The sequence below is a fragment of the Platalea leucorodia genome (genome assembly GCF_965183815.1).
Source record: "Platalea leucorodia genome assembly, chromosome: 7".
NCBI lineage: Eukaryota > Metazoa > Chordata > Aves > Pelecaniformes > Threskiornithidae > Platalea > Platalea leucorodia.
Genome location: NC_138829.1, coordinates 27262111 through 27284996, shown reverse-complemented (window position 1 = coordinate 27284996; position 22886 = coordinate 27262111). Strand labels below are relative to the sequence as shown.

Here is a 22886-nt window from a genome sequence, read left to right as displayed (position 1 = left end):
TCCACGTAGGCTTATTTCAGCTGCAAAACTCTTCCATGGCTCATTCCGGCCATTTCTTTATTCTCCTTTCTACTAGTTTAGTCCTCAAAGGCCTTTAGATAAGCCTTTGTACTTGAGCTGTTCAACGACTAATTTGACAACAGACCTTTTAAAGCATCATCCACATTAAATCCTTTTAACTGCTATTTAGCTTAATTAATTCAGCTGTTGTTGCATCATTTTTAGCCAATCGCTTGCTTTCGAAAGGCTCCGAGTTTGCCTGAAGGACTTCACCAGGATGCCAGACAGCACCATTCGGTGCTACCCTTGCCCTTGCTATCAGTCCTAGGAACAACCAGAACTGCCAACTATCAATTCGCCCCGTACACAGAACCGGTGGAGAGCACAGAGCTCCTTCGTTTGATAATACCGCCACCATAAAAACCCTTTTTTTTTTTTTCCCCCAACTCCCATTAAGGGTTGCAAACTACTTACCTATAAATGTAGCTAGATTTGCTGAACAAATACAGTATTTTCTCTGTGTGGGTTAAATATTTGTTCTAGCTTGTAACTAAGTTAACTGTCTGCAAAAAGCCAATTCTTCCTCCACCAAAACAATCTGCTCTATGCCCACAATGACATTGGAAGCTGCAGGCAAAACAAAAGTTTGCTGGACTAAGATCACGCAGGACAAGCGCGGATTAGATCATCCCGCAGAGAGAACAGAATGATTTCAGACATTTCCCCCCCCCCAGTAATAGCACAAAATTTTATTTGCAGACACACAATTTAAAAACGAGCTCCGATTTATGCAATAGGAAGCAGGGTGTAGTAACCTGACAGCCGTACTGAGATGTTTAACCAAGAAGGGTCACACAAGCGCTTACGCGGGGAAGTCCCTGTTCCCCCCCGCAAGAGAAACAGCAATCCAGTTCTAACCACCGAGGGCCTCTGGTCCGAGCTCCTGCTGCTAAATCTAGAACGCAGCCAGACTAACTTGACATCGCTGTCTCTTTCTTTTGGAAAAACAAAGAGAAACAAACATCAAAAAAATTTAAAACCCCCTTTGGGATTATGCAAGCTCAAAGTAATTTCACAGAGTTTGGGAGGCCCCACTCCCAATACAAGTGCGCTTTCCCCATTAGGGCCGTCTTAGTTTCCTAACACTTGCTTTCAAATTGTTTCAAGCTTGAATCCTTTCATCCTGGTATCACTAATTCAGATTATTATTGCTAAAAATACAAACAAACAACAAAACGAACTTTGATTTATTTCTCAGACAATAAATCAGTCAGTCAGTCAGAGGTGTTATCTGTCTACCTCCGACAGTGCTCAAGGTAAGGGCTTCACCCCACACTCCTGCCTTACCGGACTCCCTGTAGCTGTAAAGTAAGAAAGATGATAGTAGTCTGTGCGTAGGAAGTACAGCGTTGACTTTGCACCTGCAACACGGGCCGCCCCAGTGATCAGATTTCAGACCGTATGGAAAATCGATCCCACAACGGACAGCCGTCGATACAGCCTATTTTAAACACTGTCACTGCAGTAAGTGGAAGGACTCCAGCTTAGTCAAGTGGCCTGTCTCTCCTGCTCCTTATCTTTCTTACCTTTCAAGATTAAGGTAATAAAAAACAAAGCAGAACATAGGTTAGACTAAAAAGAGAAAGTCATTTATATAACAGAAAGGTAAACAATATACTTCCCAACTGCGTTAAGTAAGGCAGTCAGTTATCCATAGAAACACAGTAGTCCGCAGAGATAAAATTAACATCCTGCAACTCTGCTGAAACCAGAGGATGCAGCATTTTCTTCAGGGACTTGCACAGAAAAAGGCAGAAATCCCGATCACTTTAGGACCAAGTTTAAGGTCCAGATGATGCTGAACAACCCCTATCAGAGTTAACTGCTACCTAAACCTCCCTCCTGAGGCCGAGCCCCGAGAGGCACTGAGACCAAGTCCCATGATTTCACTTTACTGGAACATGAAAAGCTGCCTTTGCCTTATCTTTCTTACCCACAGCATCTCTTCAGTAAGTCGGTAAATGATCTTGCAGACCAAATCTAGAAGACCTAGGAGACCGCTTCAACACCAAGCGGCGCGATTCTCACGCTTGGAAGCGGTTTGGACTACCATAAAATGAAGTTCAGAAGCTCAAATTAAATCCGTGCTCGGCGCGCACACACTGAACAGCCACTCCGACAACTCTCACAGCGCAATCAGCCACTGCAGGGCATGGCCGCTCCTCGGCAGCTTACCAGACATTTGCGGTTTTCATTCAGAAGGCACAGCTACGTACTCTTGAGTACGGATAAAAGGTCAAACTGAAGCATTGCAGGTATTCATAATCTATTTAATAGTGGGACACCAAAGAAGTACTACACATTTTTCTTGAGCACATTAGATTTGGATTGAAGCAATTGCAATGGATGCAGGAATTTCTCAAAAATCGTCGTCTATATTCTACAATCCACAGTTTACTGTATCAGTCTAGTAAGTCATATCATGATATACCGTTCGTGCTAACTGGTCTGATAGCCTGATCTTTAGCAAAGCGTCCTTCTCCTTCCTCCACCCCCCCAAATGTTGACAAAATTCAGCCAAATTAAAAAAATTACCGTACGACTTATTTTAGACTCTTTTGTTGACCTAAACACAATGGGAGCTACCAGTTATACACAGCTTATGAACGATGTTGCGTTTTAATTCTAAAAGTCTTCATGCTGATACAATAAAATATTTTATACAGCGATCAATTTTTAATGCTTTATTCATTGATTAAAAGAATATACATTTAACATAAACCATACAACATCAGTCATCAATTCAAACATTCAGCTGGTTTCCTTACATTTTCTGTCAGGATTTTTTTTTTTTTTATCTGATCACATTTATAAGATAAAATCTCACCACATCTGGCATATACACACACTGTGCCAGTGGATTCACTCTACTGATGTACATATAAAATCCGCATGGTATGTGCTCACTGGAGACAAAACAGCGCACACCTGTCAAAAGGTCATTTTAATATAAGATGGTAAAACCATTTGTAAAACACATATAAACTTTTTCCATAAATAGAATCATATCTGGACATCTGTTGCATAAATTGTGTTTTCCAAAGCTTACAATATAGCAGCCAGGTCTCAGCACTGCTGGGCACCCACGTTGGCCACTTACTTTATTATTGCAGACTGTCCTTTAAACATTAAATGCACAACATTCGTACCACTTAAAACTGGGGTCAGGTGGAAGTCTCACAGAGACCACGTCTGTACCGCGGTTGCCCTGAAACAGTTAAATCGGCTTTTAAAGCCTCTCAGATATAACAAGATTTTAAAACATACTTCATGGAATGTTCTTCATGCATCATAGCAGCTCATACCTGTGATAGAACAAGCTTTGTATTTGTTTCCTTTCCTTCCTTTACATTCACTATTCACAGTGAAACAGGTGCATGTTTGTTAAGAGTTCTGAGGTTGCTGACTGAGCCACAGCACAGCTGTGTACCACAGGTCGAAATTCGACCTTATATATTACAATCTAGCAGTATCTGGCTGGCCAGAAGTTGGCCTGCCCCTGCCAGCATGTGGGCACTTCTTCGTTTTTAATCTATTCTTTGGCAGCTGACACAGGCGCTGACAGAGAAAATCCAGTGACTTGGTTGCTAGGGATTTCACGACTAATGTTTGTTTGCAGGTGTATACCTTTGTATTGAAGTCTTCACTGTTATGTTTTTACCTCATCGGAGTGCACATTCTTGTTTTTTTCTTTTAAACTTTGGCCCAAAGCTAACTTTTAAGGAAGATGACAGAACATGAGAATAAACGAGGAGGAGTTTGCAAAGAATCCCAAAGACTACAGCTTATGGAGCGAACCTGTAATTGCGGGTACCTGAAAAGCTACTGTTTCACACCGCCGCTTAACAGCCAAGAAAAGCTGAGAATGGTAGTTAAGTCATGCTTCAGAATCTGCACGTGAAATAAAGCAAGGTGAGAGTCTTACAATGAACAGCCCTGGATAGACTTCTCTTCCTTTTAAGCCTATTAAGTAGCATGCTACCAGATTAAGCACACAATGACAGCATGGAAATCCACTGGGCTATGGATATGGGTATTAAAAAGAGTTGGCTCCTGAGCACAGAACTCCGATATAATAGTAAAATCATTCAAAATGCAGTTACTCGATAAAAGTAAAGTTAGCCGGCAACCTCAGACAGCCTTTGGCTGTATCTCTGTAAGGTTTGGTAGACAAGTCCATTAACCGTGAAAACCCTAAACACTGCCACTTTCAGCTTCTAAACCAATACCCGACTACGTTCTTTGATCAAGAAGTAGAATACACATATATAATTCTATATAGCTAATACTGATTAAACACAGCACAAAAAGGGGTTAATTCACGCTACTGAAAAAACATAATAGGACCCTACTTGCATATGTAACCACAGGAATTGTAAATAAGGAGCTAAATGCCTTCACTGAAGCTTTGCATCTCTCTGTAAAAGTGACGGGTTGGCTCAGTGAAGACACTGAGCAGCTCGATGTCCATGACTGCGTGCCAAGGTCGACCCAATCCAAGAGATACTTGCTCAATGAGATTGTGTACTGGATCCACATCCTGATCAGCCAGTTCTCCTTGGTCAAAATCAATGCTTTCTTCTGTGACTTCGAGAACTTTCAGGTCAGAGCCACGAAGACGAGCGATTGCAATAAGATTGTGAGCCCAAACTGTGTAACCTAGGGGGGGGGGGAAAAAAAAAAGAAAAGTTGCTCTGTCGTTTTGCTACAAGGCATTTTTCTACTGCAGTACTTAATACCAGAGCATCTCAACATCCTTCCCAACCTATTTTTGTCATCTTCCATCTGGCAGAATCCCCCTACAGCTTTTTTTTTGTTGTTGTTGCAAGTAGTAAAGCCCCATTTTATATTCCAAATAAGGAAGTATCAAAAATATTTCAGGTAGTTTGACCAAGCTTTTCTAGATCTAATTTTTTCACCAGTTGTAGAAAAGTGGACTTCTTTACTCCAAGTTAAGTTGTATCTACAGTTTCAAACCTCCTGTGATTTACTTCGTAGTATAAATAAATAGAATGAAAAAAAGTGAGTAATCAATTATTTTAAGTGAATGTACAAAAGGACTGTTTTAAAACTGTGTTTGTGCTAGAGAAAAAAAAAAAAATGAAGTTGGCTTTTGTTGCATTAGAGGTAGACTTAAAAAAAACAAACCAAAACAAAAAACCCCAAACCAAACAAATAAAAAAAAAAAAACTCAACACACAAACTAGAAGCCTCTCCAGGAAATAGCTCACACCAGTATTAAAAAACCCCCAAACTGCAAATATCTTGTTATTCTATCTGAGATTAAACATAATTACAAAGCTTCCCTCTCTTCCCACTAGTGTATACTGGCATCCCTCTTTAAAAACACCTACTCCCCAGTTACCTGTTAGCTTTCTGTACCCTGGCTAAGGCAAATGCTGAGCTCCTCCTTATTCAGATGCAAACCACAGATGATCTGGGAACTTCCCTTTTGGGGAGCTCTGCCAAGTCAGCCCTTCCACTGCAAAAGGAAAGGCTCATTTCTGCCTTCATCATCACTCTCACAGGTGCTAAGCCTCTTGGTGAGATGCCCACTTAGATTCCAAGTAAAGCTGCAGTCTGCACAGTATTTGAACTGGGAAAGTTAAGCTGCTGGAGAGATAAAAACTAACTGTGGTTTGGTCTTCAACAACGCAGTTAACATGCTCTACATCATAATGTTTCAAAATAAGACAGCTAGTTAAAGAATGAAGAAAACCAATGTCAAAGTAATGAAGAAAGGAGAATTTTTCATTCTGTTTTACTTTTTCTTACTGTTTGTCTCTAAGGTTTCCTGTAAGTATGCTGCTCAGGGTAGGTTTTCAACAAAGAAGCCTGCACACATCTGTATGGCTCATTTCTGGTACATTAACCATTAGGAATGCATGAATTTCCACAATTTTCATCTGCTGATACCTCACCTCCAGCACAACTGTCCAGAGAAGATGAAGCTGTCAATAAGGCTGTAGGACATTACACCCAATGGAACCCACCTGTCATCGTACCCACCTGTACGATGACACCACCCTATATCAGGATTTGAAGGCGCTCACACCACCTTCCAGTTATCTTGATCATAAAGGAACTTACTAAAGAAATCCTTGACAGAAAGTGCAAGAATAAAGGGAACAACAACCATGGTCAAGTCCCCTGTACCGTCCTTGTGGTTCAGGTACACGGCTTTTGCTAGAAGTTTTCATGGTCAGATCCTCTATGCTCTGGAACAACCATCTTATTCTCAACTTAATCTCATTTTAAATCAACTTTCCTTTCAAAAGTTTTGCCTGAAGTTTCTCAGTAACCTTCCAGCAGCCAAAAAGCTTCTGCCCAGCTAAGTACTGAGAGGTAACAGGCAATGAACACTTCATTACAAGTATCACAGAACAACAAATTCACCATGGGCACACCATAATTTGTTTTTCCTTGCTAGTAAAAATTTCAACTTTCATTTTGCTCGTGGACAGAATAAACCCAAGAATCTCCTAGGTAACACAACATGTTTACAACACAAAGTCTTGAAAATCCACATGAAGTGTCCTCTTAAGGAGGAGGGGGGGAGGGAAAAAAAAGGCTTCAGCCCCCATAGAAGAGCTGTGCTTTTTAGTCACAGTGCCAGATCATACCACTCTGACTATCCCACTGTCCCCATCCCACCCCAAACGACCACACACTCTTCACACCCTTCCTTCATTCTGCGAGAATGTATTTAATATCCTTCAATCACCTTTCCTCTGCTCCTGAAGATGCTGCCTTGGTGGAAAGATGATATGACTTCCCACAAAAGACAGAAGAGAATCTCGAGGGACCCAAGGAAAAGAGTGTCCTTAGGGTATGTTTTCCCCCTCCTCTTTTGGTTAGTGACAAGTGGCAGCCAAAACTGTATGTAAATCAAAGCCTTTTTCAGAGCAAACTAACAGCAAAAGAGGGAAAACCAAAAATCCTGAGAAGTATTGGAAACTGAAGAATAACCACTTTAGGAGACAGGAGAAGAAACCTGAGCACTTACATAAAAGGCCAATTATGGCACCTTGAAGAAAAGCACCATTTTTTCCTGAAGGAAGCTTGATAGTATCATGAAGAATATGACAAGTGGAACCAGAAACCATTATTTGGTAAACCTCAGAAAATACAAGCGTGAGGCTAAGACACTGTACTGAAGCATCACGGCATTCTAGATCTTTCTTCCTCGTCATGTTCTTCTCACAGTTGCTACACTGGAAGAAAGATGCTTATGCTATAGTACCAGAGGAGTCTCATTCACAGCTTAAAAAAAAGATCAGGAGGCATTTATAAGCAGCTTAGCTAGGTTCTGCTGCAAGGAGAAGAGACAAGGAGGGGACAGAATCTGAATCCCAGCATCAGAGCAAGGGTGATATCTGGCCATTTTCTCCCCAGGTATAGACAGCATCTCTCCAAACAAAGAAGATGCAGCAACAACCATTTGCTAGACAGAATTGTAGAAGGTGTTTGCTTTCCCAATGCTCAGGCTAATACCTTCTACTGAACAGACATGCACTGATATTAAATGATACTTACGCTAGCTTATGTTCAGATATTTTACCACTTTTTAAGTTTAGATAATATATTGGAGGACTTCCCTGTAGTAGGAGGATAATTTAAGGCAACATGTAATTTTTTTTTTTTTTTTTTTAAAAGGTCCTCAAACTTGTATCCAAATGTTAAAAGAAACTGCTAAAATCCACATTTAGAGTGGTAAGGTCATGTGCCAGCACCCAAAATCTGTCAGACCTGGAAACCATAAAGAAAACACAGCTGAACTGGTTCCCCCCCCCCCCCCCTATGATTTTTCAGTAGAAGACAGTAGAAAAACTTTTTCTAGCAAATACAGCAGGACCTTCTGACTTCAGCCAACAGAAATCTGAATGTACAACCTTCACTGCTGAAGGTCTCTCCTGTTTGTGCTGAATGACTGGAGATTTACCCTCCCAAGCAGCCTCAGGAAATCAGCATTCATTCTTATGCAACACAATACAGAGTCATCACTTAACTCCTTCATGCATCGGCAAACTTGGTCTTGGTAAGCTGATTCCAGCACAAACAAAAAGAACTATTCTGAATTATTTCAGTTTCGGGTGCCTTAAAATTTGCCAAACAACTGTAACTTCTAGCAAGTACTGTACTGATGACAGAGCTGAATACAAAAGCATGCTTTTTTTTTTTTTATTTGCAGTTACATGGCAAATAAATAGGTGGGATAAACCTTGCTCTGGTATTACTGGTGAAACCAATGCACTGAGCAAGGCAACCTCCTCCACATTGTATTTTTCAGCTTTCATCTGCTGGCAAAGTCTTACCAAACTGGTAAAAGACTTCCTCCCCTCAGCCTCGGGGCACTGAACCCATGTTATTTACAAACAGGAAGCAAAATCATCTCATCTTGCCAGCATATGAGCTCACAGTAAAGCAGCAAATGTGTTCACGTTCACGTAACCAGCCACTTGGTAGAAACTGCACACTGCAGACCGCTTTCAGGATAAGCCTCCTGGAATGCTCAGTTCTTAGTTATCCTCATTTCTGTGAGCAGTCTAATAAAATCCTACGTGACTTCTCAATAGAAGTTAGGAAGCTACAAGTATGTTTAGAACTCATACACAATAAACACCTTCACATTTTCAAACATGAAAATACCAGTATAAGGTACAACAGCGTATATAGCAACTGTGCAGCAGACTTTTGAACGCCACTCTACTAAAACACATTATGATTAGAAAGGCTGAAGTGTTTTAAGTATTTCAAAGTCACATCCTATGCCTGTGCTATGTATTACCTACCATGAACAGCTAGGAGAGACAGTCTTGTGCACCTCCAGGCTAATAAGACAAGTGGATCTTCATTCCGGTTGTCGCTAAGATCTGGGAAGCCAGACATATCTATCACATCATTCATTAGTATAAAATGAGTGAGGAACTTGTCATACTGCCTGGATATGAGGTCAACAACAGCCCCTGAAACACAAGTGATGTAGCTGTCGAAGTGAATCCTCTCTAGGGGGATACTGGGCTTAAGAATCCTTAACATATCATCACTCTTGACATCAAAAGCCATTATATAGACCCGAAGATTAGTGCTGTTGCGAGTCAGCGCCTTCCAATTCTCATCTTCTGGCATACTGTCCAATGACTTGTGCATTATGGAAACACTGTGGACCAGGAGAGACAGTCGATGCAAAGGCACGTGGTTGCTGTCAGCCAGGACTCTTGCCATTTCAGCTGTAAAATCACAGAAATCCAAAGCAAGCGAACGCAGATTCACAAAGCGCTCCAATTCAACTGCAGTGATAAGAGTGGTATTACCAGGGATGTGGTTGTCCAATAAGCTCAGATGTTCCATGGTGTTGGCTATGGGGTTTGATAAGGAGGACAATGATGTGGGAGTTACTATTTGCAGCATAAACCCACAAGACAGCCATTTCAATTGCCTGCTATTGCCTAATATCTCTTCAAACAGCTGCTGGATTCTGCAAGTAAACAAAACAGACAATGATCCTATTAAACATGGTTTAGTCTTACCAATTGCATACCATTCTATTTTTTTTTTTCTTTGAGAATTATTCTTCTTTCATTTATGGTCTTATTCTGCAGGAAGGTGCTATTATTACAGTTCTTGTGAACTACAAATGTTAGAAGCTGACTCTGCAGACCTCCCACAGCAATTTAACCTTCACTGCACTTAAAAGGTTAAAACTGTAAACTATCTTGAGAAAAATTATGTACTTTGTCTTTCAAAAAACAGTGGTACACTATGAACCTTCATTTCATGTATTTCTCAGCGCGTATTTAACACCCTCCCACATACATTTTAAGGTTATGCAAATAAGAAAGCCTGTAATGCTTTTAAAACATGGTTGTTTTTAAAAACAGCTTTTCATATTTGCTAACCTCTCCAGAACTGCAAACTCAATATGGAAAAAAATAAGTCGTTTTCAATGAAAGGTTGCAGAAACTTGACTTTGAACATAAGTTAGAATGATCTGAAACTACTTGCTTGACTTTGCTCATTAAAGGGTAAAGAACAAACATATACGAATATCTTTTAAATAATTCTGAATGTATAGCTAACTGGGTTTTCCAGTGTCAACATGTTCAAGTTTTACCAAAACAACTTGGACCTGGTAACATTTCGATCTCAGATTATCAGTGCCAGATGATTCTGGCACTGCCAGAATCTCATGCCATTTATTACGCTGTATGATTATTATGCACTTATTCTGATGCATCCCACCTCTCCTACCCCTTTATTTTTTTTAATGAAGGTATGTTCTTTAAGTTAGATATTTAATTCAGGAAGGCAACAAAAGTATTTTAAGATAAGACTTTGAATACTAAATTCAAATAGTACAGTCAAACTCTACAAACTTTCTCCAAATAAATATTTTTCCAGTCTTCATCCCACAGCTGCTAAGGCCCCAAAGAGTCCTCCTGCCCAGACAGCAAAGTGTTCTTTGAGCATACACATTCTGGGACACCTGTGTGGATGAGAGTTTGACCTCAAACCCTGGTCAGCCAGAAGGAAAGATCAGCATTTAAGGGAAGCAGTTGAGCCAGGCTATGACAGTTCCATGAAACGCCAAGAAATAAGATATAAACACCTCCAGTACAAAATTTGCAGAAATCTTTGTGCCTCAAATCAGGTAATGTTTTGCATAGAACACTTTTTCCTTTATTGTTATGAATATCTGTATATTTTATACATCTAAGCAAAACAATGTTACAACGTTATTATTCTCACCCACGTATCTTTAATCGAGATAATGTCCAGATAAAATTAAAGGCTTATTGAGCCCACCATCCTGACTGACAGCAGAGAAACACAAACGCCTGAAGCGTGACAGAACAAGGAAAGCACGTAGGGATATTTCTCAAATATCTCCTCAGTTCCCAAAAACTTGTAACTCGGACCTCCTGAGCCAGAGGTGGCTTTCTGTATTTAGTAACCCTCAGGGACCTCACTTCTACAAATTTACCAAGTAAGCTTTTAGCAGCTGTAACATCCAATAATAAAGAACTCTGCAGTGCGATTCCCCCCTCTTCTTGCTTGCTCTGAACCTGTCACCTACTGCCTTTGATGCCCCATAATCCTTCTGGTGCGAGAAAGTTAAAAGATCAATCCTTATTCATCCTCTCCCTCTGCAAATCCTTATTCATCCTCTCCCTTGCCTGCACATGCTTTCTTCCTTCTCCTAAGAATGTACTGGGTTTGCAAGGCCTGACTTCTCTTTCTAAGTGGAAAAGTTGGTGTGGTTACTGTATTTATCTATTATACACCTCAGAATAGTTCCTAAGGTTTTGCCTAGTACAGTCATCACGTTTAAAGACTTCAGTTCTTCCAGATCTTCTCTGAATTTTTTTTTTTTTTTTTTAAAACTGAGGACTGGCAACTGTGACGCAAATTAAACGCAGTTTTAAACAACAGGTCAAGAGTCACAGATAGTGTAGTTTTGCTATTTTATTCCTAAATTCTTTTACAGTTCAGATGAGCCCTGTTTGATCCTGGCAATGTTTGTTTCATAATTATTCCTACCAATGCTTAAATTGAAGGCAGATTCTCTGACAACCCGCCAAAGAAAAAGGGTCTACCACACGAACCTCTCTGATTTCTTCCAATGAACAAAGACTCTTCCCTCCCCCCTCTCACCATACACACCCACGAAAGGTGCTGTAATGGTTGCAGCAATGGTACAATTTATGTTGTAATAGTCCAAGTAGTCAGTCTTAATAGTGCTTGTAATATTTTGCAGAACAATTGAAAAGATAACATATCAATTTTGAGATGCTCAGTAGAATACTACCATCTATATACCTCACTGCACTAAAAATCTGTTTAAATTGTTTCCGATGCGACTTAAAACATCTAAGCTCAGACGAGTACTGGTCTAGTACTCGTACAACTTAATGAAAAGAAACATGATACAGAACTCTGCAGCTGTAGGGTGGGTTTTCTTCCTCTTCCTTGTGGGAATTGCACTAAGTAACTTTTTAAAAGAGAGATACTGATTTAATGCTATCTACACATCAACATTTTAGTGCAAGCACCGAAGTATTTATACAAGTATTTAGATTTGTGCTAACAGTCTACCAACCCGTAGGTCCTAAGAAAACTTTCCAGCCACCTTCCTCCAGTTCTTTGCCAATTTAATAAAAAGAGATCAAACATGTCAATAGAGAATATTTAATAGTGATCAGTTTTGCACTGTTTTTAATACCTGCTTTATATAAGGCCAGACAGGAAGCACAATACAAACCACATGCCATTAGTTTTAACATGTTTCAAGTAAGTGTTTCAAACACCCTAACAGGGGTTTTTCCTCCCCTGCAAATTCTTATGTACATCCTATTTTTTACAAATAGACTGCATCTAACCGGAGTTTGCAAAAATAGTCTGAACTGTGTTCTAGAAATTTAGACACATTAAGTGAGTTCTTCGGAATTAACACCTACTTTATTATCATATTAACTTTTACTTCAACTGCCTAGCCTGTAGTACAACGTTTATCCTAACTTACACACAGTCATCTTAAAGCTCGCTTATAAACCTGAAGTTTAAGCACGGTTTAGTAAGTATAACACAAAATATAAGCAGAGCTCAGCACATGCCAGAAAGCAACATAACCTAGTGATGCCTCAACAAGCGTACTTAATCAGTCCTCATTGCTCCCTGTAAGCAGCAATTACGGGATGTTCACCATCAACCTGAAACCTACAAACAATCATACTGGAGCAAACTATTTAAAAACCAAAAAACTCAAAATAAATTACTTTCACAATTAATGGCCCAAATAGCGCTTTCAGACAGAGGACAGACCAAAGCCTGACTAGACAGGCTGATTACTGCTGAAGCCCAAGCAACAGTCCTGACCAGTACCGAAGCACATCCATGGCCCTGGACAGGAAACAAACATATTAATAAGGTCCATATGGAGCCTGTTCGTTTAATTAAATACTATCAATCAAAATGTTTTGTTTAATAACAGCGGCTGCTAAACTGGTTCTTTTGGAACCAAACTATCTGAACCACACGGATCAATCACGGGAAGCAGATTTCAGAAAGCCAAAATTTTAAACAATTACCCTTTGTTCAACTCAAGATAAATGTATTGTTTATGCTGAGCTTCCCAACAGTAATGAAATAAGTTGTAAAGAGAATTTTAGAAAATAACCAGGGACACATACGCTATACAGAAAAAGAACAAGCATTAAAAACCCATGCTGATCACTGCAAAAGTACATTTTTGAAAACACAACCCAAAGCCTTAGTCTTAACCTGGGGGAGCGTTCTAATGGTTCTGTGCTAGCTGAGATTTCACCCACAGTCTGTTACACCCAGCTGAATGCCACAGACTTAAGGAAGCGTCACATTTTCTTCCCTGACTGCTTTAATTGCAGGAAGTTCCTGAAACAGCCAGTAAGGTTTATCACCATACGGGTTCCAAAAATCCGCAGCTACCAATAACGCTGTCTCCAAAGGTTGCTCCATATCTTTCAGTGTTAGTTATCAGTATCCATGTTTTGCAACTTAACTGATGCAAACCCCAAGTGCAAAAGACAAGACTAAGGAGTAAATCTGCTGCTAGTGCTGATGAACTTGAGAACACTGAATAAAACACTGCCAGCTTTCCTTTCATTTAGAAAAAGACTAGCAAGTTTCAAGTACATTGTTTTATTTTAGCAAAAAGCCCACCAAAACCAAACAGACAAAAAAGAGGTAGCATTTATTTGCTCAGTCCAAAACGTGCTGAAGTCAATATACACCTAAAAGACTAACTTCAAATTAGATAGTAAGCTTTGAATGGTTTATGGCTCTGAAATACACATACTTAATTTTGTTATTTGTTTGAATAAATGTTTAACCATGCACTCAGCTGAGTAAACATCTGCTTAGATGGCTCCCTTCAAGCCCCTTGGCAAAGATTTGATTATATATTTGTGTTTTCACAACAGAGAATATGAAAAAAGGAGCTTTTACCAAATCAGCCTTTTACCTGCACTCAGCACTACGCTACATACGTTAAATAGAATCCCAAAGCGCTCCAAGTTCTGCATTCTAAGCATAATGGATGACAAAGACACAGTATGTGACACACATCTGTATTTGCACTGTTTTGCAAATTTAAGTCAGGCCCAAGCATTTAGTTCAATGGTTGTTTTCACCTACACACATTGATCTGGTAACATACCTGCACTAGTTCTAAAACGACTGTAAAAAATAATAGTAAAGATCTAGAGTAGCTGTACTTATTCCACTCCCAAACTCCTGGAAGAAAGATGTTTAAACTGACACAGATTAAAATGACGGTATTCAGGTTTTATCTATATGGAAAGTTTTAGCAGAACTGCTAAAATAGTTAACTTGGCATCACTTCCTCTGTGATAATTTATTCCAGAAGTCAGTAGCTTTTTACACTGTATTTAACCTTTTCCAAAGAAGAACTAGCTATTCTGATTATAAGCATTCAAGGACTGTACCGTAATGTAGATCTGGCAAGCTAAAATACACCTCCAAACTAAACAAGCACATTGTGAGCTATGATCTTCCAGGAATTCTGCAAATACATAACCTAGTTTTGAGATGCAACTTGAAATAAGTTGACTGTGTTTATGTTCTCGTTTCAAGTTTACTTGCTACATCTCTTCAATTCTTGTGAAATGCAACAGATTACTTCCTTTTCTAATTTTTCATGTACAGCAATAATAGAGGTGCTGGTAACAACCCCCCGTCCCTCCTCCCCTTTTGTGCCATTAACATAATATTGTTTCTAGAACACAATGAAAAGAGGAAAGAAAGGATTCTTGCCCTGCTGAGAAGGGGGAAAAAAAACCCCACAAAACAGACTACTTCATGTAAATAGTAGGAACAGAAATCAACTCAATTTAAGAATTTAGATCCTCATCCTATTCAAAAACATAAAGTTTTCTCAGTCATGTATTTCAGGCATGAAAATCTAGTGTTCTTTTATCTGTTTTTATTATTTTAATGTCTTTGATCATTTACAAATATAACTTACTGCTTAATTTTCTTGCCATCAGGGTCGACCTTGCCGAGGTATGTATTTGATATACTTCCATGTTGCTGCAGAATGCTAATATCCCCGAAGAGACTTAACTTCTGGAGGTTCCTGTGAAACGACAAAATATAAAGGAATCTGTACACAAAATTGAAACACTGTGAGGAATCATTCTGGATAAGAAAAACACGGGCAATGAAAACACCTTATTACATGGAACACACAGCCTGTTTTGGGAAACATCCTACTGAAACATCCTGGAATACAGGCACATATGGAACTACAGAAAATGAGACTGAAGTATAAAGGGGAAGAGGACTACACAAACTGCTGAATCCAGCTGTAAAAGCAAATGCCAGTTTTCAGTCACCACAGGAGTATTTTCAGCAGGCCAGTGCCATAAAGAAAACTTTTAGCAGTGCTTTCATGCACTTTTTAATCCTTGGAACATGTGTGTTAAGTGTCACAGATGAAAACATCAAATACCTACTCCTTATAACATTTAACGCTGCGTTTAATGCCCAAGTAGAACACAACCACAACCAACCTTGTCTGAGCACTTACGTACGGCAGCTGGGTTACAAACGGGAGCCCAAACTTGCCTCAATCGAGGCAACGCAAACCTCAGACAGGAAAATCGAAAGCTCCCCACACCCTAATCAGTGTCTAATTTCTGTTATACCAAAGTAGGGGAAGCTGTTCTAATATTTCCCATCAGTGACCAGAAGAGGATTAGTGGTCCACCATGACATATAATTTTAATTTTTAGAAGGGATACCTAAAAAGAAGTGAAAGAAGAACCTCTAGGTTTATGCTGGACATGACTCGGTGTGCTAGACAGTCCCTGGTACAGTTTATTTCTCCAACTTGCATCTTTTCTATTCCTAAAAAAGATCAAGCAAGAGATAGGAAAATGACTGCAGTTTTAGAGTAGCTGTATGGCATTTACTTTTAAGATTTTTATTTTTTTAACTGACTAAGTTTCAGGTCAATGCTTTTTTATTTACACGTGCTATAAATTAGATTTACTCCTAACATGCAAGGACTAGTCTGCACTCGATAATTAACATGGCAGAAACTCCAGTTTCATCACAAATGGATATATGAGTTAAATTCATCTTAAACAGTAGATGCCAATTAACCTGTGGCTAAGAATTAAGTGAGTTACATAAATCCTTATTTCTGCTGGCTTACAAATAATATGCTAATATTTCAGATCAGCTTCGAGGAAAATGCAATACAATTACAATGCTCAAAGCGTAGGGAAGCTCTGGTGCCAGTTCACTAACCTCCACAGCATGAGCTGATATTCTACCAAGAAGCAGAGGGAGGGGGAGAAATATGAAGTAATCAAGTTTTACATTTTTTTTAAGTATGAATTGCAGTCTCCAGTCAGTATCTACCATAAGTCATAATTTACCTGTTTTGAAGCTTCTGTATTCAAGAACCGCACACTAGTTTCCTGAAATCTATCCACTGTTGCAACCTGCTATTTTTCTTCTACAGGCGAACAACAACTTAATAGCAAGATCCACAAGCTTCATATTGAGTCAGACAACTACTAGAGCAAAACACCTAGATTCTACAACTGTTTCAGAAATTCTAACAATTTAACATTTAGTCTTTTAAATACAGGACTACTGTACTAATGATATGTTAACATAAACTGAGCCCTGACCACATGCTCAATATTCTATAAATGTGACTAAGACAATGCCTGATCGTACTGAAGAATAAGCTTGGCAGGGAAATCTGAAGACACTGGCATCACCACCGAGAGTATTTTGGGCTCTTCCTTCCTCAAAAGCTGTTAGAGATAGTCTGGTATGACAGGGAAAGCAGCAGCAATCTCCACCTGGTGTGAAAGGCAGTGTTCAGAGCCAATGCTATAATTAAGCTTTTACCTTCTGATCTCAGTGACTTAATTCTGAGACCTAAGAGACAAAATGCAATCTTCAGAACGATTTTGAATCACCTGCGTACTCACATCACACACAGGTCTTGTTTTGTGCTCCTCATACCCGCAGTGACCTATACCTACCTACTGTAGGCAGGTATTAATTTTAGAGCCACCGAACTACAGGACACATGAAACAGTATTTACTAGTATCCCACACATTTTTACTACATCTGACTACCATTTCATACGCTACAGAGACACACGGAAAAGTCCTCCCTCTCAAAACTTAAGCAATGAAAACATCCAATTATTTTTCCATTTGCAGCACAGTTATTACCATCAACAAATCTGATCACAGTTCAACACAAATATTAGATTTTTGCTACTATTTGCAGTGCCATATAACGTCTATGGCATTCAGCTCACATCTTTATTTCAGAGAGTCAGTAAAGTGATTGCTATTTAAATAAAATTATTTAGAAGTTAATTGTCATCTTTTGCTAAAAGTCATAATGGCATCTTAATCCTATGTAGTACCCATACACACACAGCTGGGGAAAATCATGTGTTTTTTGGGGGATTTCTAAACCATTTATTTTCCACTAGCTCAAAAAGCATACTAAAAGTAATAAGCTTATTACTAGGCTCCATCTTCAGTTTTGGTTGGTCTTTTTGAACACCCAATGGAAAAAGAACAAAATGGCCTTGCTTACATTCAACATGAACAACGTGATAAGGCACATATTGTATTATTATACTAGTTTTTGCCAGTTTCAGCTGCCTGCTCAGACCAATAGAAGAGAGTCATTAAAAACCCTCAAATACAGATGCAGTCTACCGCTTTGAGCGGTTCACCAATTTTTGGCAGCTCCAAGACAGATACCATACTTCAGCAAGGTACCACACTTTTACTATAACCTGCATTTTTGTTTCCACAGCAAAGATCAAACAAGTCATACAAACTAATGTACGGCAAAGGAAAGGGTGGGGTGAGGGAAGCACTACCTTCCTATCTTCCTTTGTAAGCAGCTAGAGGAGAGACCATACTTTGGGATTTCAGAGTTACATAAAAGAACACAGAATTTTCCTACGGAATGATCAGCAGTTGCTTATTAGCTGCTGAATGCACTGAAATGACTCACAGAAAGTTTGTCGCCCTCCCACCTGCCTTCCAGAACTTAGTTTTAGAAGATCAATTTGAGAAGGTGCAGATTACTAGGATCTCTTAAGTGCCACTAAGAAACAACTTGTCCCTCCTGATATTGCTACAGAACATTATGCCCACCCATCCCTTTTTTTTTTTTTTCTTTATTAGGAAGTAGAACATCAACTGTTTAAACAATAATATACTTTGTTATTTTGCTTCATTTACTGTCATAACAGCTGATGGAAAAGTTACGGATCATTATAAACACTACTTTAGTATCTTTTAATTAAATAAATTACAGATTTTTAGAGCTCATCATGGTCCCAGCACTTTTTAAGCAATATTTTGGGAGTAATATGCTGCCACCCACAAAATAAAGTTTATGGCAACTTGAGCTCTACCTCAAATATGCGACAGCCCTGGAATGTACCTTTTTGGATGATAACTGGCTGCCAGCAGTAACACTTGTCAGAATATTATCAGTTGTTTTTAAACCAAGTTGCGGACAAGTAGTTATTTCCTTAATTCCATCAGAATTAGCAAAGGTCACTCCGAAATATTTTCCTTCAGACTTAACATGCAGATTTGCTTAGAAATTGGCAATTTTGTGTTGTACAGAAAGTGTTTTTATTAGCAAAAATACACATCATTCTCCTTTACCCAAGAGAGCATCTAAAAATTGCATTACTTTTAGTCATTACTTTTCTTAGGTCTTGCAGTATTGTAAATCCTCAAGGAATTCTAGAGCCATCTAAAGAACATTTTTTTTTCCCTGCAAGGGGCGGGGGGTGTGTTACTGTCTTGTTTAATACTAGATTTAAAAGCCTACAACAAGATTACACAGTTAAGAAACAGCATACCATTTCACAAAAGTAGATTTCTTCCTCCCCAGTTCTGAAGTGTAAGATGGAAGTTCTTTGAACTTCTCTGCCAAAAAGCTATCAGGAGGGCTGACAGGAGCTATGAAAGAACCATCCTGTTTTAAACCTAATTCCAAAACGAGTGCATTTACAGTCATTCAGCCACCATAGAAGTTAAAAACGCTGTTGTTTCTGTTATTTTGGAAATTGCAATAGCTATCCCATGTACAATGGCATATGGCAAACACAAGAAGGAATTGTTAATTATCCTTGAGTTACAGATGAACAAGCAGAAGCAGAGAAAGTGACTGGACTGCAGTCATTCCTTAGACAAAACTAGGCATCAGGCAGGTGACAAAGCCTCCAGTTTAGACATGCGGTCACAGTAAGAACTAAGCAGCAATTTGACATATGTTAATGCTCTTCCCACCTCATTTCAATCTCAAAACTCTACTTAAAGAGCTAAAAACCAACGTTCTACATGCAAACCGATCAGTTATCAGTAGTTACCTTGCAAGCAAAAAAAATACATCAAAATAAACTAAAAACCTTGTCTGTCCAAGGGAAAAAAGGAATCTATTCAGGAAGTAAATCTGAATAAAAAGTCAAGTGTTTAATGTAAATCCCCCCCCACCAACTTTTTTAAAATGCTCGTTAAAAAAAAAGCCTGCCGCAATAAGCAGGTACCCTGTGTTCCCCAGTCATACATTATTCATTTCAAAACAAAAGAGCAGCATGCAAATTATTTGAAGACAGCAAGAAAGCACAGTAATGCAAAATCCTGTCAAAGTTGGTAACTTTTCACCTCTGGCTTACCAAAATTATACTAATCTGCCAGAGAACAGGTACTGGAGAAACAACTACTTCTATGCAGTATTTTACTGCAGCCCTGAGCCACACCATGCATACAGAATCTGAAAAAAGAACTTTAGAAAGCAAGTGTCCTTGTACAAGTTTCAGACAAGGCCATGGAAAATTAATCTTTTTCAAACGCAAAAGTGTACCAAAAGCCTTCTCACAATGCTTTTAATTTTGACAGCCTCATATTTTAGTGGGGGGAGGGCGGGGGGAAACGTTCTAGTTTTTCCAATGAAACCCCAAGGCAACATCTCCTGCAGATACTATTTATTTTAAGATTCCAAGTCCACGTAGTGATATTTGTCTCAGATCAGATAATCACGAACATCGCTTCAACATTTTTTCCACTTATGACATTAGCTGGATTTCCCAAAGATTCAACAGTTAAGTGAAAGCTCGTTAAAGGCAAGAGAAGATGGACGAAGACAAATGATCATGATTCGCACACTGAGGATTCAGAGGGCAAGAAATAAATTAAGATAAAGGTGAGCTGGGAGCAACGAGCTGTTGTCAGAAGTCAGGTTTGTCACTCCCGGCCAGGCCGTCGCAGTTGCACCACAGGAAGTACCTGCTGGGCACAACAGAGCAGAGGAACTGAAAGTGAGACTTCACACACCACATTTGCATTCATCTCAAACCGACGAGGAATTACATTTAAAGTTCTCTTGCTACAACTCAAAATAAAGACGCAAGGAAGGCCTCAAACTACTCTCTAATCTCTGGAATCAAAGAGGGGCAGCGACCAGACCACGACTGAGATGCAGACAGTTTTCCAAAGGCCATCCACAAGGTTTAACTCATCCTAAAGATGCCCTGAAATACTTGCCGCTTTTTTTTTCCTTGATAGGTGAAGCTATGCGCACACAGAGGGGAAACAATATTAACCATTTCCTATCCTAAAATGTGCATGGCTTTCCAAACATATCATAACCTAACTGGAATATCCTTGCTTTCCTATCCTAGGTGCTGACTAGAGGCCACGTATTAGGATATCTGATTCTTATCTTTTTTTAAAAGATATTTACCTTGATCACATCCACACACGGTAAAGAGAACGCAAGCATTTTCGTTTTAAAGAACTCCAACCTGAGGAAACGATCTAACCAGCCAAAGTAAGTCTGTGAAAAAGCAGGATCTAAACACATCTTAAATCCAAACCACAGGAAAAGATTTCTATCAATCATTTAAATTCAATTTGGTCAAGAAAGTCCTACGACTGAAGTATTTTTTTCAACAAACACACACAAAAGCCTCCTCCTAGTTAAAGCCGGGTCACATCTCAGTTTAGCAGGTAACACGAGAGCCGGCATGAAAGCTCAGCTTTTCAACGGCAAAACCCCTCAGAGCTGCAAAGATGAAAGTGTTTTATCGGGGCAGTAATCCCTCTCCCTCCAGAAAAACACCACTGCTGCAATTTTAACCCCCCTACTAATTTCTCATGACGTTAATTATTTTTTCAATCGTGCATACGAGGTCTGAAGCCCATCTGTCGTAAGGCTTACATTTTAAAGCGAGAAAGGTGCCTTGCCAGGCACCCAGTTCAATCCCCCCGCTGTCGCTTACTCCACCGGAGCGGCATTCCCCCTGCCTTCACACGGACGAGGAAGTTTCCGTCACGGCAGCTACTCCCGCTCCGCACACCGACCGGCCGCCGGCCAGCGAAACGCCTGCCTTCGTGTTCTCCACCCAGCGACAGACCAGGACGAAACCCGGGCAGCCCGCAGCAGCGCGCCGCCGTTCCCGCTCGCCCCGCAGCCGCCGCGCACGCACCGCTGGCCCGGCCCGGCCGCCCGGGTCCCTCCCCCGCCCGCGGAGCCGCAGCCCCGGCGGGACCCGGCCGGCGCGGGTCACCCACAGGCGCCGCTGCCGCCCGCGGAAGCGGCCGGACCCCGGCCCCGGCCCCGCCGCCTCCCTCAGGCTCCCGCCGGGCGAGGCGCGGCCCTCTCCCCCGCCGCCGCCCCGGGCCCGGCCCGGCGGCCGTACCTGTTGTTGCGGACGCTGCTCAGGACGCACAGCACCAGCTCCAGGTAGGTCCTCAGCAGGTCGAGCCAGCGCGGGCACAGCGGCGGCGCCTCCCCGTCGCCCGCCGCCGCGGCGCCCTCGCCCGCCGCCGCCGCCCCCCCTCCGCCGCTGGGGTAGTTGTCGGCGGCGAACTGTACGCGGAGCTCACGGACGAACCAGCCGCACTTGCGCATGAGGAACTCGAGGCGCGGGCGCTCGGCCGGCGAGACGCGGAGGCTGAGGCGGAGGCGCGGCCAGAGGGCCGGGTAGAAGAGGCACTCCCGCCAGTGCGAGCAGGCGGCCGAGGCCCGCAGCCGGTCGGGGCCCGCCAGGAAGGAGAAGATGTGGACCACCAGCTCGCTGGGCAGGGAGCCGGCGCCCACCGCCTCCCCGCACACCGACATGCCTGGCGCCGGCCCGAGCCCCGCTGCTGCTGCGGCGGCGGCGGCCACAGGCGGCGGCCCCGGCCCCGGCCTCGCCTCCGGCTCCTGCGACAAAAACAACAACATCAATGACAAGGCGGAGGGGGCGGGCGCCGGCCGGGACGCGGCTGCTGCCGGGACGCACCACCCGCGCCGCCGCCGGGGGGGACGAGGGGCGGAGCGGGCCCTACCACCGCCCGGCGCGGCGGGGAGGGGCGCGAGGGGGGAGAGGCGGGCCGGGCTCCCCCCGCCCGCCCGGCGCCGCGTGGGCCCTACCACCCAGCCCGCAGGGGGGTGGGGATGAACGCGCCGCCGGCGCCGCGCCCTCTTCCTGCGGGGCGAGGGGGGCCGCGGCGGCGCAGGGAGGAGGAACTGCCCCGCGGGGGGAATGGAACGTGCCACCGGGCGAGGGGGAGGCGGAGCCAGCCCAACGGCCTCCGCCGGGGGGTGGGCGCTTACCCCAGGCGGGGAAGGTTGCCCCGCCGCGGAGCCCCCGACCCCCCGTGGCGGGGGGGCTGCGTGCCTCCGCCCCAGCCCCGCAGCGGGACCCGGAGCGGCGGGCTGAAGCGCTGCTCCGCGGCCGAGCGGGGCGGGAGTCTCTGGGTGCCCAACCGGC

At 41.9% G+C, this 22886-nt stretch overlaps 1 protein-coding gene across 1 annotated transcript; it reads right to left on the bottom strand.

Moving 5' to 3' along the window:
• Positions 1–2729: 2729 nt before the first annotated feature.
• FBXO33 (F-box protein 33) lies at positions 2730–22357 on the bottom strand (the record flags this gene model as incomplete). Its single annotated transcript, XM_082318499.1, has 4 exons — positions 2730–4719; positions 8853–9538; positions 15083–15193; positions 21831–22357. 4 exons carry the CDS (start codon positions 22355–22357, stop codon positions 4448–4450), a joined length of 1596 nt encoding a protein of 531 aa, XP_082174625.1. The 3' UTR covers positions 2730–4447.
• Positions 22358–22886: the final 529 nt, after the last annotated feature.